General features: G+C 38.2%; 1 protein-coding gene across 3 annotated transcripts in view; it reads right to left on the reverse strand.

The window, feature by feature from the left end:
• LOC121295559 (E3 ubiquitin-protein ligase rnf213-alpha-like) overlaps positions 1-16,258 on the reverse strand; it is a 41,870-nt gene that overhangs the window by 18,150 nt on the left and 7,462 nt on the right. For all 3 annotated transcript variants that reach the window (XM_041220342.1, XM_041220341.1, XM_041220343.1), the window contains exons 10-30: positions 15,965-16,180; positions 14,679-14,868; positions 14,427-14,476; positions 13,919-14,078; positions 13,506-13,640; positions 13,148-13,246; positions 12,366-12,488; positions 11,778-11,967; positions 11,378-11,545; positions 10,862-11,017; positions 9,906-10,519; positions 9,155-9,314; positions 8,664-8,881; positions 7,752-7,889; positions 7,222-7,386; positions 5,847-7,092; positions 5,479-5,666; positions 4,918-5,070; positions 698-4,288; positions 345-478; positions 72-167 (exon numbers count right to left, since the gene is read on the reverse strand). In XM_041220342.1, coding sequence (XP_041076276.1) covers positions 72-167; positions 345-478; positions 698-4,288; positions 4,918-5,070; positions 5,479-5,666; positions 5,847-7,092; positions 7,222-7,386; positions 7,752-7,889; positions 8,664-8,881; positions 9,155-9,314; positions 9,906-10,519; positions 10,862-11,017; positions 11,378-11,545; positions 11,778-11,967; positions 12,366-12,488; positions 13,148-13,246; positions 13,506-13,640; positions 13,919-14,078; positions 14,427-14,476; positions 14,679-14,868; positions 15,965-16,180 — 8,190 coding nt within the window. The remainder of the gene's footprint in view (positions 1-71; positions 168-344; positions 479-697; positions 4,289-4,917; positions 5,071-5,478; positions 5,667-5,846; positions 7,093-7,221; positions 7,387-7,751; positions 7,890-8,663; positions 8,882-9,154; positions 9,315-9,905; positions 10,520-10,861; positions 11,018-11,377; positions 11,546-11,777; positions 11,968-12,365; positions 12,489-13,147; positions 13,247-13,505; positions 13,641-13,918; positions 14,079-14,426; positions 14,477-14,678; positions 14,869-15,964; positions 16,181-16,258) is intronic.

The raw sequence follows: 16,258 nt of genomic DNA on the forward strand, positions 1-16,258 counted from the left end.
TTCTTCTTCATGTCATGTGACACTTACAGTATAGTCAACGTTACAAGGCATCACTCTAAATAAGGCCTTACTTTGCTGATGCAATCAGGTTTGCACTTTGAGAATCTTCTTCAAAATCAGTCTGAATTATAAGGATTTTGTTTCCACCGCTGGAATCAAGAAAATGTCTGAAAAACATAAAATAAAAAAAGTTAGTGTTTTTGTGTTAACTTGCTGAAAAGGTGCACATATTTCAATTGCCATTTGTAAATCAAGTGTGCTTAAAGCTTCAAGAAACTAAAGATGTTTGAGAACAAACTGGGTTTTGAGTGGTCACCACATGCAGTATACTGCTCTTTACAAACCTGATCTTTTTGAGGAAAGAGTGTTCAGTATCAAACTGTTGCAGGGATAGAAGCATGATGTTCTGAATACCATGAATTTCACTGGACAGTTTTTGAATATCAGAAGCTGTGAGGAGCCGGGAGAAAGTTGTAACCTAAAATAAAAACCACAAGATCAAGTAAACATGGTTCCATAAAAAGGAACAAGGAAATAAAGTTACAATAGCATTTTAAAATAACATGTTACTAATGTAAAGCTTCATGCTATATTACAATTATAAGGTTGCTTATAAAAGCCATAGTTACACAAAAGTTATAATATTTCAAGTCATCCCTGATCAATGAATAAAAACGCTTGAGGAGAGATCAATTACCTCTGTGAATACCGCCAGGCCCCGATCTTCCAGCTGTGTGTGTGAAATAACAAAGTCTGCGAGTGAGCTGTGTCTTTGATTCTCGAAGTACTCCTTTACCAGCTGGTCAGACTCCACTTTTGACAATCGAGAGTTGCTCAGCCTCACCACTGAATCCGGGGTGGCACAGCTGAGCAGAATGTGTTTGGCCTCGTCCAGCACTTTTTTCTTTGTTTCTGTGATGTCTGCATCTCCCTTCAGTTTCTCTGCCACTTGCAGGACCACTGATGCACACGTGTCAGAATGGTAGCCAATAAAGACATCAGATGGAACATACATCTGGGTCTCTTGGGCAAAAGATTGCCGATTGTCGACTGCAATGAAGGCATCCACCCACTTTCCCAACTGTTCGACAATTTGTTTCTGGTCACTCTTGAGGATGGTGTTAATGTCAAGATAATGCTTTTCAAGTCTGTTAATTAGAGGGATAGGGAAATGCTTATAGACCACTTCTTTCTCCTCAATGACAATGAGCCTGAAATCCTTATGAACCCTACACTTGACACGGTGTGTCCCCAATCCCAAGTCCACATACTTCTGTCCACCAAGGCAAACGTAGTATTGGTTAAGGGCATCATACAGACTTTCATAAAGGTTCTGTAGGTTGAGAAGAACAATAGTTTGTCCCGTTTCCATACAGATCTTCACACGGTTGATATTGCGGCAAATCTGGGTATACTCTTGATCTTTTGGGAAGCTTGAGCCAAAGATTATTTCTGGCTGACTTCGGTCTGAGAAGAATGTTTGCTGAAGTATCTGGAGAGCAGCATAGTTTTTTGTCAAAACCAGCAGGTATCGACATTCGCTGTCCTGGCTGTCTGCGCAAATGTTTTGTCTAACCAGTTCAATGGGGTTCGTATTATCCATGTCCATGCTCATCGTAACCATTGAAGTGAAAGCAGCCACAGCATCAACGTCATCTCTACCACTGAAATTCCTGAGCACTGCCTCCATGATCTGCTGAGCAGTGGGCTCTTGGTTAGTGGACTTTGTCACTGCAAACACCATCTTAATAAGACTGTAATAATCCCGGAGACCAAAGAACTCCTTGCCTTGTTTTTTACAGATATCTAAGTAAGCTTTGGCAAACCCATGAAAGAATCCTTGGACTTTCTTAAGTATCATGGGCTCTGAGGAACATATCCCCTTGGCACTTGCTAGTAACTCTGTTTTATCCGGATCTCCGCGGGACACAAAAATACCTCTGTTCATTTTGGCAGGGTCCAAAGCCCAGTTGGAAATCCCGACAAAGCCAACTTTTTTATGTGGAAGAGGCTCGTCATCAATGCAGCCTTCCTCCAGGAGTGGGTGAAGGGTCTTCAGGGGCATTTTAGCAGAATCTTCAGCTAAGCCAATTTCATCGAGAACCACAACCGATACATACTCCTTCAAATTCTTTCCTTCTTGAAAGCGAGCACACTGTTTGAAAGTGTTGATGATGCCTTCAGGGGTAGAGTGAGGGCTGCACTGGAATGAAACAAGATGGATCTGCTTCAGTTCTTTATACAAATCTGAGTGCGCTGATTGGCCTTGCATAGCATCTGCCACTAAAGTTTTAGCCAGCGATTTAGAACTTCCTGGTTTTCCAACCAAAAACAGTGGGATCCGGAGTTCTATGCAGATGACCATCATGAAGACATTTTCTTTCAAAGCGTTGTTCCGTGCTATTGTCTTTCCCAAAGGCACACCACTCAATAGAAGATCTTGCATAAGTGAGATTTCTTGCAGGACCTTGGAAGGATGGTAATATTCGGAAAGGCAAGCACAGATTTTTTTTCTGTATTTATCCTTCTTTTCCAAGCAGGCATGATAACAAACACCGACTGCCATTACCAGAGACCAGACAATTTCATTTCTTTCATCCAAGAGTCTCTCATATTTTTTTTCTTTCTTCACAAATTCTTTCAACTCTTTAAGAAACATTCCATGATTACTGTAAAACCATACAAAAACTTGCATGCAGCGTTCCACATCTCTCAGGCTCACAAAGCTACATTCATCTTTTCTCTGCCTCATGTAGCACTGTGAGGTGGACAACACATCTGTGATAAGAGGAATGTAGTCTACATCAATGTCGATTGTCTTAACCACTCTCTGCACAATTTGCTGGATGTACATCTTTTCTGTATGATCATTAAGCTGTCCAAAGTCCCACACTAAAGGAATCATGCTTGGAGGCAATGCCTGCACTCTGTAAACAAGCTGCCGGAGAGGAATGGATCCCAGTTTGTCTTCAGTCTCTTCTGCTCCAACCTTGTAACCCAGACCTGCCAATTCTAACCGTCCAATCATTTCTTCTGTATGCTTTCTATAAGGGTTGCATGCAGCTACAATCTGCAGACTTTCGGAGGCAGCCAAAGGTTCTCCTTCTACAGTTTTGTCACAAAGGACTTCTTTGATACTGCTTACAGCTTCGGTTGTGTTGGCTTCGTCAAAGAACAGGACAGAGTCAAAGCCATATTCTTTCTTACCGGCGTCCGAGATGGATTCTGCTTCCCTTACTTTCAAGTAAATCATTTCTGCAGTTGTCCCTCCGTGAACCTTTACAAGTTTCATGTTTTCCATGGGGGCACCACACTTCCGCAGTTCACAAAGGAACTTGATAAGTCTGGTCTTGCCACAGCCAGTTTCTCCCATGATTATGACTGGGATGCCACACCTGAACCTCATGTGGATGGCAAGCATCTTTAGCATATTGTCTGTGGTGAGTTCGTAGGTCTCATCAGGGTCCATGGGCCACATAACTCCAAGCACATGGCAAAGATACTCTATCTTCTTATCTCTCGGGAGTTCATCAAAATTGATATTAAACGGCACTCTCTGAAAACTAAGACCGTCATAGAGCTGTGGAGTCATGATGTTTTTCTTAATAACTTTGCCAGTAGAAGGGTCAATCGCATCAACTGCATTGCCATTCACCTGGAGGTGGAAGCCGATGAAGGTCATGGATGCACAGTCATCATTGAAAAAGATATATGGGTGTGGTTCTGTCTCCCACTTCTTTCTGATACGGAAAGGAGCAAGGTCCTCTTCCGTGACCCCATCGAAGTTAAACTGTTGTCTCCCAGGGCTTTGGTCAGAGATACTGAGAGAAGGTGTTGCGAAATCTTTCGCCATAAGAATCATGAAGTCAACTACAAAGTTTTTAAAACCTTGTAAAATGTCACCAGTGCAACTGAAGTTACAAAAGTCAGATTTCTCACAGTTGTATAGCTGCAAATTCAGGAAACACACAAAGTTCCTCAGCTCTGACCACGAAGGATCTACTATACCACAGAAGATAAAGAACAACTGCAGACATTCAACATGGGTTCCTTCAATGCCGCTGTAAGTAAAAGCGTCAATGTTTTCGCGTTTATGGAACCGCCTAAGGTATTGAAAGGGTCTTTGAAAGGCTTCACTTCTGAATTCTTGGTCATCCATTAGTGGGTCTATCACGACCTGGTATGGACTGTCATGCATGCCCATTTCTAGCTCCAGAACTTCTTTGGGAGGTCTGCAGAATACTTTAGGGAAGATATCCAGGAAAGAGTAATGTGGAGTGTTTGATCCCTAAGGGAAAAAAAAAGAAATGTAATTAAATAATTAAAAACTGATCAAATTAATCTCTATTGGCTATTTCAGCATGTAGTTCATTTCTATGTTTTCTGCAAGAGCTGTTGAATATTTAACTTGCACATGAATTCCACAACCATTTCCTGTATATTTCTAGTGTTGCTTTACGAAAACTTAGTAGCTAACGAAATGATTCCAACAATCTTGTTTTGCAGCGACACGCAATTTTCAATTTTGTTAAGGCAAACATGTATTTTCATTTTCATAACAGGTACTACACTAAGTTGGAGAAAGTTAGGTTTCTAAGCCTTTAGGTCACAAGATATTTGTTAGAATTGAAACTTCCTTGGTTATTTCACCTCAGCAGTGTCTTCTGGGTAAAAGAATGCTGGTCAACAGTGGAAGCAGCCGATTGGTTACCAAAAAAGGAAGAAGTCATTGAAGGGTGTACATCTTCACCCACCCGGTGAAATGACCAAGCAAGTGTAACACTAACTGATTTTTTTCAAAACTGTACTTTTGAGACCTCGGTAACATATGGAAGGGCACTGGTAATGAATTAATGTTGTTAGCTGCAATCACTTTAACAGTGTATAGTGGGAAAAAAACTATATAAAAACACTTACAGGTCTTGTCTGTTTCCTCATTTCTCCTGATGTTTCAAGGATCTCAATGACATACAGATGTCTATTGCTGCATTTCCACATTTTACCTTCAGCATCCATCAAGTAATGCAAGACCAGCAGTTTAAAGAGAAATTCAGACAGACCTTTCTGAACCTAAAAACAAATTGAAGATGAAATAAGAGTTCAGAAGACGCTTTACTATAAAAACTATTAAAAGGTGTCGAAAATGTTCCTCCGTTTAATTGGTATCCCGTATATTCAACATGACAACACATGTAATTTAAGAGTAAAATAAGAAAAATATGAAATGGCTGCATTTACAGAAAACATGATTAAATCTTTTATTTTTTTTACTATACTAAATTAAACAAGTCATGTTTCATCAGTAGAGCACAGTGGAAAAGAGCCCTATAAATTCGACAGAAGAAATAAAAAGATTCTAATTAAAGGACCAAGAACTTTTCTATTGAGAAGCCCTCTTAAAAACTCCAGTTAACAAATGGTGATGAAGATCAAAGAGCTCTCAGAAACAGGCAGACAACTGTAATGGAAACTACTTACTGAAGATGTGACATCAAAATGAAAGACTGTTAGATTGTTCTGCTCAGAGTTGTTTAACAAGGGCAATATAGACTGAAGGACTTTGTTTTCATCAACCTTTGGTTCGATCAGTCTTATGCATTTCAGCATACTGTCCTTGTTATGAGTTTTAAGTTCTTCGTATCGCCTTTGGACATATAGTGATTTACCTTAAAATACATTGAATATGCAATGATTAACTTTAGATAACATTTAAGACAGAACTTGTAATTTTTGGATTTTAAATGCTTTTATTGATTTTGCTTTTAAAACAAGTTACTACCAACATCCGAAGACATAAAAGTCGTGTTTAGTTTAAACATATCCCCCCCACAATTCCAGATGCTTACCAACTCCAGCTCTTTTGGAAGACACAACTCCAACAAACATTCTGTCTCTGAAGACGGAAGCCGCTGTTGCAACTTCAGGTGGAACTCTGTAGTGGCTTGATAGGTACGTCTGAATATTTGTCAGTGGTTCTTGGGGTATCACATGGACCTTGTACTGACTGAAAGCTGATGGGATGTAGTAGTGTTCCCTGTCACAGTTGCAGATTATAACCAGCTGGTAGTCTTGCCTGCATTGCATGCTGAGCCAACTAAACAGTTGGTCAAATTTAAAGCCGACTTCATAAGTTAGCTCGTCTGCGTAAAGCATGGCGTAGATCTTCTTTCCCTTGTAGCCTGGGACAAGGCATCTTCTCAAGAACAGCTCCACTTGCTCATAAGTAGTCTCCGCTGTGCACAAGAGCACCTCATCGTATGTGGGCAGCTGCTCTTCCTTGCTCGACATGAAAACGCAAATGGAAGAAGTAAGCACCTGGGAGCGTGGGCAGGCGATAAGGTTTGGACATCCACCTTGCATGCCTGGTGGAAGACTTCTGAGGACGGGTTTCGACATGGAAGCCAGAATAGCTAAAAGTTCACCAAGGGTGTCAATATCTAAGCAATGTGGCAGAAAATACTCCATATCTCTCATGTAAAAGTTCCAAACCAAATCTAACTTGGCTGCTGCCTTGGCACTGGACAATATAACTGGCAGATCGTGGATGCTGTATGTATCTTTTCTGTTTGTCTCAGAGGGGTCGACTTCCATGCTAATGTCATCAATGTAGGACTGGAGGTCCATTTCTTGTTTTTTCCTTGGTTGCTTTTCCAGTTTGTCATATTTCCACTGGTGCCATGCTTTCCGGACATCTGTTGCCGTACAGTTGGGTTTAATGAATGAAAGCATCATCATAACTTGTTGGTCCTCTAGCTGGTCCACATCTGCAGCAGACAGCTTGTTACACAAGAATACAATCTGCTCTGCAGTGTAGTAGTTCAAGCAATAATGCTGTGACCTCTTCTCGTTCATGAAATCCTGCCAAGACTCCAAACATTTTTCCATTTTTCTGCATATCTCTGGGAGCTGCTCCACTATGGGACCGTCAACTATGATCTTTTCAAATGTTTTGTTGAGGTGGAAATCCATGATAACACCTGCTTGGTTATTCTCAGAGCAGTAAACATTAGCTTCCCATTTCCTGAAGAGCATGTTTCCAGCAGAGTACAGGTCAATGAAAGACACAGCAAGCCTGTGGACATTCGAGAAAACCTTCAGCAAGAAAAGAAGATTGCAAACATTTACATTAGTTACTATAAAGGGAATCCCACAACCAGATCTATGAAAACTCGTCAATGTGATTAGGTGCAACAGATTTAGCTGTGTTCTCTCTGTATTTACCTCTGCAAAATGTTCCACTTCAGACTGTCCCTGTTCACCTTTCCCAGACATCAGCATGAGTTTGTTCTGCAGCTCTTTGAGGTCCTCAAGAGAATAGGAGCGCATTTCCTGCCCGTTCTCGTGCTCTTCAGGTATCTTCAGCTCTAGGGCAGTGTCCAAGGACAGCTAACATTTACAGAAAGAGAAGGATGGAGATATTGGAATGAGCAAATAATAAACCAAGTTTCTTACAATTGTATTAGTGGAACTTAATTTAATTTGAGATTGCGAAGTGGGATATATTATTCTAAGTTACTTCAATAGATTTACTACGTATATCAAAGCACAATTACATGGTTACATTACACCGTGATTTTAACATGCTTATATGATGCACTACAAAAAGCAGCATGTTTTTCAATGGTCAACCATGTTTGCCATCTATTACTACACACTAACAGGGTGGCATGCTAGACTGTTATTTATTTTATTGAACACAAAATTCTTTAAACATGACAAGGGTCACAAAATGAATTTACAGAGTTACTAACCTTTTTCTGATTTTTTAAACTGATGATATAGATGCCTTTCTCGTTAATCGCTGAAGCCAGAGACAGAGATGAAAATTCCACAGATCCATGACTTTCCTTCACTGTTTTCAACCACTCGAGATGTCTTGCAGTGTCACACTGAAACCAGAAGACAATCACAGGATTAATTTACCATTGTGGTAATCAAATCAGCAAAAACCAAATGATAATAAGTACCATACAACTAATTTATTTATATATATATATATATATATATATATATATATATATATATATATATATATATATATATATATATACACAAGTTTTTGTGACCAAAAAAACCTTTCCCTGTGGAAATAATCCAAGGGTGAGGCCATATCAGATCAAATGGTGTGTAAACATAAAGTAAAAGGGATATGTGAAAATATCAGCATCATTGATATGCTGAAACAATGCGGTAGTGAAATGGTTATTTTTAGTGGACACCACCTGTCATGGAGAGAATCACAGAACACAGCAGTGTAACAACTATAAAAGACACTTGGCCTGATTTTCTACTACATGTAAATTGCCCATGCAATACATTTACTATGAAGGAGGTAACTTGCCTGTGATTTGCCCATAGGGGAATATCATAGAATACAGCTGTCTATCGAGTATGAATCAAATACTGTATCTCAAAACACTAAGTCTTTATCATCCGGAAAACAGCAAGTCACAGAAGGGAATCTTAGATCACAGGTCAAAGGGGCTTCTGTAAAAGTGAAAATATGTAATTGCTAGCTGAAATGGTTTGACATATTAATAACCTGCCTTTTTAGATCTAGTCATATTTTAGTCTTTCAGGATGCTTAAAATTCTTCTCTATTTATCAATTTCTATAAAGATGACCATAAAAAAAAGTTGACAATACAAAAAATGCATTTTTACCAGTTTCTTCGGAAGATTTTGATCACTCTCCAGTGCCTTCCAGAGTTTCTTCAGTGACTGCATAAAGGCAGGGAAATCGGCTTCTGGTTTCAGATCATACAGCAAGGAGGAGTAACCCAGCACAGCATCATGGAAGCAGGCCACACGATCCACATCCAGGTCATTCTCACCAGCAGAGATGGAGGCCAGGTCGACAAACACTTTCAGCTCATTGATATCTGTGATTAACAACAATAGATAGATAGATATATAAATATAGATAGAGAGATAGATAGATAGATAGACAGACAGACAGACAGATAGATAGATACACATTTGTTTTCAGTGATACCGTTTTATCATCTAGTCAGTTTGGTACTTTATAAAAACTTCTGAAATTTGGAGCACTAAACATTAGGGTTGCTACTACCATCGGTGCTGGCTACAAATCCATTCCCCGTCAAATATAATGTTACTGCATGCACTAATTGCTACACTTTAAAATATCTTACCTTCTAAAGCTTCTTTTACCCAATTGACAAAGTTTTTTCTCTGTCCTAGCTCCACCAAGCATGGTCTACGAGTTTCTGTGATATCAACTAGAATTCTTTTTGCCTTTATTAATCCATTATCAATGCAGTCCAGTTTCTCCTCCTTAAAATCCTTGTGTGTCTAAAAAGGAAAAACAAATAAGGTCAATAGTAATGCCAAAAAATAAAGGAGGCTCCTAAGTGGCAAAGAAGGTAAAGGTGCTCCACATGGAGTGCAGGATGAGCCCTATAGCCTGGATGCTACTGGTTCGAGTCCAGGCTGTTTCACTGCCAACCATGGATGGGAGATGAAAAGAAGTGGTCAGCTGACGGCACTCGCTTCAGGAGGACAGCGTGTGTTCGTCTTCACCACTCCCGAGTCAGCGCAGGGGATTTCAAATCGGGAGAAAAATAGGGTAAAAATTAATTGGCGACTACAAAATTTAAATAAATAAATAAACAAACAAACATATTTTCAGGCAGCTTGATGTAAAATAGGTTTAAACCTTTTTTTCTTTTTGTTTGTTGTTTAAATCTGCCCTTAAGCGTTGCCTTTCCCTGTAGCTAATTAACAAATATGTAAAGTCTCCAAAGTAGTCCAATTAAAGAATGGAACTCTCCACATTTTAGGTAATTCTACAGTCTCGCAATGAACCTGCCTGCCAAAAACACTGGCTGCTAGTTGAACTTTTGCTATGGGCTATTAAAAAATAAATCAGGCATGAGGACTTACCACATTCAATAAAGTCTCTAGTATTTTGAAATCTCCATTAAGACCCAGTGTCTCTTTCACTTCTATGATGACCTGGGCAGATTCCACAGCAAGATAGAGTTCATGGTATTGCTGAATATGTTGAATCCTCCTTCCAATCCACTTCTTGTCATCTGAATGCTCTAGTTTGTTCATGATGACAAGGTCCTGCTTCAGCTCTTCATAGCGATTCTTATAGGCTTCAAAGATTGCGTCCACCTCCCCTAAAGTAAGATTACCTTCCTTTGTGTTTTTATAAATACGTTTGTATCTTTCAAAGCAAGGCTCAAATATCTCCTTGTTTACCATGTCAGCTGTTAATTCTATATCAGGATCAGGTGTAAGCTCTTCTGTACTGGGGTCGGTTATGGCCTGACTTTTTCCTTCATTCTCCCAGCAAATCTGAAAAATGTAGCTGTCTTTAAAGGTATGTATTTTTCTAGCCATCTCTCTCATTTCTTCGTTTAGCTGGAAATATGTAACTACCCCAGAATCTTCATTATCAGTGTCTTCGACCAGGTGTACAACAACAACTTTATTTAGTTTCATCAACTCAATGTCAGAATGATGCCTTCTTTGTAGCTCCTTGACATCCACTGAAATTAGGAAGAAAGCAAATAAAACTTTAGTTTGTGAAGGTCGTATTTTTTATCTGTAAACAGAACATCAAAAATGTAATTGCATGACTAATTTTAAACACAAATGTGTGCGAATGACATGTACACCAAAACATGCTGTTTATGTGCATTACTAATTTAACTGACACTACATCAATGCAAACATCTTCGCTGTTATCATACTCCTACACTTGGAGATTATCAAGGAAACACCCACCAACACTGGCTGGTTTAAGTATAGCACATCTCAGTGTTTTTCTTGGTCTTGCATGTTTCAAGTTTCTAATGCTGTCAACACTAGATTAGACCTCATGAACGCACCTCTCACATAATCAGTGATATTCATGCACATTTTCAGGAGGCTGTCTACCCAGCTCTTTTCACTCATGACTGCTTCAAGTTCCTCTTCCCGCCACCCTAGAAGTGTCTTCATGGATTTATCATCAATGCATTTTTCAGCATTGTCAGAAAATCCCTCTGCAAATAGAAAACCAACATGAACTATTAAATCCTGGTATGGTAGCAGGTTCTGTACGTCTGCGAGTCAACCTGCCTTTACATTTGTTTGTATTAATACCATCACAAGCATACACAAATATATGTATTTAATTATAAATCATCATTACCATTACAAACAGAGATAACTGGGTTTCAACTGCTTCATAGTGTTATTACTGTAACATCCACATTCTCCAACCGTATCTTCTAGTTTTACTTCAAAATCTATGGATGATTGTTTGAACTCATGGATGAATGTCCAGAAGACATGAAGTCATGAAGAATCATTTTCAGTTTCATCCCCAAAAGATACACTGAATTTTCAGAATATAAACATACTTATTTTTAGCAGCGTCAGGAAGTCCTCCTTCTTCTGCAAGATGCTTCTGAGATGTTTTATCTGAATATCCCCACATACAAGCTGTTCAGAGATGTTCATTAAAACAGAATCCGATACAGCAATTAACTGTCTGGCATCATCTGTAAGTTGGTCGATGATCTTTGGATCTGAAAATAACGTTTTATTATCATTAATACATTTCACTAAAGCAAGAAATGTTAACCTAAGTCATAGAAATTATAATTGAGTGTTAGCAATTGGTAACATGTCCGGTAACCCACATACATCTATTTAGTTGTGCAAGCAATTTGGTTATATTGTATATGGACAATGTTAAAAAGGGCAGACTGTGTAAAACAAATCTGATTAATTCAACATGAAGTAATATAAAATAAACACCTTGTAACTGGAAGATGTTCTTTGCTACAGACCAGTTTAGCAAATGATTTATCACCACATCGTACCCATCCAGTAGTTCATCTTTTGCACTTCTGGGCCAGGATTTCTCAATGATCTTTGATACCAGTTTACCAAACTTGCCCATGTCGTGTCTTTGAAGGCTTTCAAACAGTCTAACTTCTGTCTTTTCCTATAATTGTTGGGGTTATACATCATTACTCAAAAATTAAAAGAATACATTCTATTATCAACAAAACAATACATTTTGTTAGCACACATTTCTCTTTTCAAAGATATTTCTTTTTAAAATAGCAGAAGAAAAGCATGAGGTGTGTTGAACCCTACACAAATGTATTTAGTTGGGTTCACACATGCTGCCAGTTGGCGAGTAGTGTTGATAATTCATTTTCGTTGTGCCATGTCCACTATCAAATCTGCAATTGGTAACAGGATTCTTCAATCCCATCTCATTGCATTTTAACCTGCTTCATTTGAAACCTGAATGAATTTAAGCAGGTATGTGGCATTCGTTTTTTTTAAAGTTATCAACCCTCTGGTCCCCAAATATGATCCAAGAAAAGATCTTACCTGGCATATTGACTGAACAGCCTCGAGAGCACAGTTCTCAAAACAGGAGGCAAGCAGAGGGTTTAACTGTGCCAGACTGTCATTTTTACTGCAGTAGATCTCAATCTGACACAGTGGAAGTTCCTTAAAAATGAAAGATATCCACAAGTAACACAATATACATTTATGATACACATTAAAAGTGCACTGCATAAAGCATAAGATAAAAGCAAAAATAAAGTTATCAGAAGACAAAGTATGCATAAAAGAAGTATTTAATTAAAATAAGTGTTTTGGAAATTCGGATAATAGTAAAAAGTGTTGCAACATGCTATAAAAAGTTTGTTTTTATAAAAAATATATATATAATTACTGTGCAATTAGTATACAGTAGATCCCGGAGCCTCCTCTGCCAGTCGTATTTGGTAAACATCAAGTCAAGTCATAAACTATTATAACCACCGTGTGACTTGAAATGGCCAACTGCTACCAGATTTTTTTTCAGCTCAGCAAACATTTTAACTAACCCTGAACTGACTGCTGCTACTGGTTGCTAGGGCGACCACCTCTTCTCAGCTTATGCTAACAGTCCATTGGTTTGCCTTTTGTTGTGGGCCACTGTACCTTGACTTTGCGCCTAAAGAAGATTTTCCTATATGTTAATACGTTTTATGTCGTGTGTCTCTTATTGTATAAGAGATGTCACGCCGTGCAGTTTGGGTTCCGACTGGTTAAACAGTGTGAAATCATATCTCTTATTTATCCATAATCCTTATCAAGGATAACATTGACATGCTAATTACCTGTTTCAATTTCCCTTCAAAATCTTTCAGATGAGTGGTTCTCCATTTTGAGGTGAATGTTTCATTTCCAAAATCGACTGAAATAACACTGTTCCACACCTGTAACACACAAGCAGATATTATTTATTAGTTATTTAGTTTTCAGTTCCTACCCTAAAGAAACAGACATCAAGATAAACAATTTAATCTGTATGTAGAAACAAATTCGGGGTATTCGATGATTCACCATTTTGACAAAGATAGGACAATCAAATTGGTCTGTGCCTTATTCGGAACTCATTTTCATTTTGCTCTTACTCACATAAAAGAAAAAGGTCAAACATATGTTGAAAACAGTTATGAAGAATACATATCCTACCTCTATTTCATCTTGATGTGTAAAATCAACAATCCAGCTGCCAGTTAACAAATGGTTGTTAAATGTTTTTCTTATCCAGTTCCTCATGGTTTCTGAAGTCTCTGATAACACATCTTCTTTAGTACCACCCATGTCCTGTACAGGAAAAAAAATAATCAACATAGATCTACTGGTTAGAATAATCTGATGCTAAATTAAACCTAATTTATTCAAACCTAATCCACAATAACTTGCGTTCATTCTACTGGAGTCTCTAGGTAGGCATAATCTTTCGGAAAAAACTAAAGCATACATTAACATCTAAAAACCTTCTGCCATTTAATGGTATGGAAAAGTCTACCACAGAAGTCCCACCGCATCTATGGTCTACCGGTAAAATCTGTAATACAAATAATTACAACTTGAATATTTACCTCTTGAAGATTTTGCTTCGGTGCTGAGAGTCTGATGACAAGTTCCATGCTGTTCATCACTGCTTGGTAATGCCAGTAGTTTTTCGTCAACTCGCAGATTCTTTTGAGTACTTTTAATCCATAATTCAAGCAAGCCATTTGGTAACTAGCGTCCAAAAAACTAGAATACAAAAAGTATGAAAAAGACGTACGTAAATCATTACTAGAAAGGAAAAAGTTGTCACTATTTTAAGAGAACCAAAAGTTGAACAGTAAATAGCCCTGATTAACACTAAGTGTCTTTACCCTTGATGTTTGCAATCAAACCAAATGGTCCTTCTGCTCCAATATTGAAATGAAGGCGTGGATTGATATATACCGTAGCTAAAGTGGAACTATACATTTTTATTTAGTTTTTTCTTTACAGCCATCTCTCACCAGCTTTCACCTAAATTTTACTGGCTTATCCTATGTGACATTTTGTATCTATTATTTTAAATCAGCAGAACCACAGCTAATGTGTCCTCACCTGAATTCATCCAGTTTGTTCAAAACATGCCTTAGAATCTGTACACATGTCTGTGAATGACAAAAAATAAATACATAATCACACAAATTCATATAGGATACAAGCAACATTAACTACCAAAATCAAACTAACTGCATTAAATGCATGCATCTCCTGGATAGGGAAATTAAGATTCAGAAGTTTACAGCTTTTTGTCCTAAAAACCCAGGATACTGGCTAATGTATTACATTTTTGTCATTTATTATGTTTACCTCACAGAAGTTGTATGCAGGTGTGTACAATTTATACAACAATGTTCGCAGAATGTCCAACAGATCAACATCTATGACGGACAGGTATTCTTGTAAATCTTCCAATCTTAAGAAGCAGAGCCACGATCGAGCCAACATTCTGTCAACTTCAACCAAGTGCCTGTTCTCTGACATCAGTGCCAGCAAAGCCCTGAAAGTCAAGAAATACCTCAGCAAATCATATTTCTAACAGGGACAAAACAGTACATTAAATTCTATTTGCACGACAGAACAAAAAGAACAAGGTTGGTAATTATAAGTGTGATGTATGTTAAACTTTCACACAAGTTTATCATGATAAATTTGCTCTATGGTTTGCATATGCTTATACAATGTATTGCATTTACAGTGCTTTACAATGGTTATCCAGAATTGTGCTTACAATCTGTTACTGTGATACTGTACTATTGTGTGATACTGTGCCATGCTTTTAACGCAATATACCACACACTCTTTTAAAAGAGTGCATTTTTTCATACTTTTGCATTACCTTGTTAGACATTGCAGTGGATTGCAATGTGTAAAAGATTTGATTGTGACCTTTATTCACAAAGCTTTAAGTCACATGTTATTTAAAATTCCAGTTTTATGAATAAAGTTTTATATTCATGAAACTATTCTAGATGTTATTCTTTAACCCTTTGTGGTCCTGTCGGACCAAGTCCGACATTACAATTTTCCCTTTCCAGTCCAATGTCGGATCCTGCCCGACATCTTCAAAAAGACATCAAGCACAGGTCTCTAGTCGTTTTTTCTCCGGAAAAAGCCAAGAAAACCTTTCAATGCCCGAGTGAGACCAATAGGAGCCGAATGAAGCCAAAAAAAAAGGGGGGGGATGGGGTTTCTGAGCAATACAGATAGCCTCTGCACCACAGAGATAACACGGACACAAAGAAGACAGCTGCTTCCGCATCCAGCGCTCAAAGAATATCACTGACATTTGCAGAGTTTTTTGAGATATTAAAATCAAATTGTAAAAGAATTTTAATAAAAGTGTAAAATAAACAGAGCGTGTGAAAATAAATTTGCCTGGACAAGCCTGACAAGCACTGAATAAATGGACCGCTAAGGGTTAAGACTGGAACAGTTTTATGACTACTACTCTTTTTAGGCTCAGTGTTGCACGGCAGATTCTAGATTTTGAAAATGTAAGATTGCTTCGTTCCATTGAAACAGCACAGGTGGCATGCACACTAGCTATGGCCGGTGTAAACAGATTTTTTTATTCATTTTTTGGGTTTTTTTACCTATTGCTGGTGCTGCAAGAAGCATTCCTGAAGTAATTATAAGAGAGTCCTTCAAGTCCTGCCCAGATTTCTTCACTTAAAGGACCTGCATTCCATTCAATGGGCTCAAAGGGCTGACACACATCGTTCAGCAAGTGAAGAAGAGGAATCAGCAAGACCCAAGCAAAGCTTCCTTTATTCATAGCAACTTTGCAAAACTGCATCAGAGCTGTCAGACTATAAAAAGAACAAAACATCAAGAGAGCAAAAAGCTGGTAAAGGAATTTAATAATTAATTTTGTCAGTCCACCTATG

This window comes from Polyodon spathula, chromosome 20, assembly GCF_017654505.1.
Source record: "Polyodon spathula isolate WHYD16114869_AA chromosome 20, ASM1765450v1, whole genome shotgun sequence".
Taxonomy (NCBI): Eukaryota; Metazoa; Chordata; class Actinopteri; order Acipenseriformes; family Polyodontidae; genus Polyodon; species Polyodon spathula.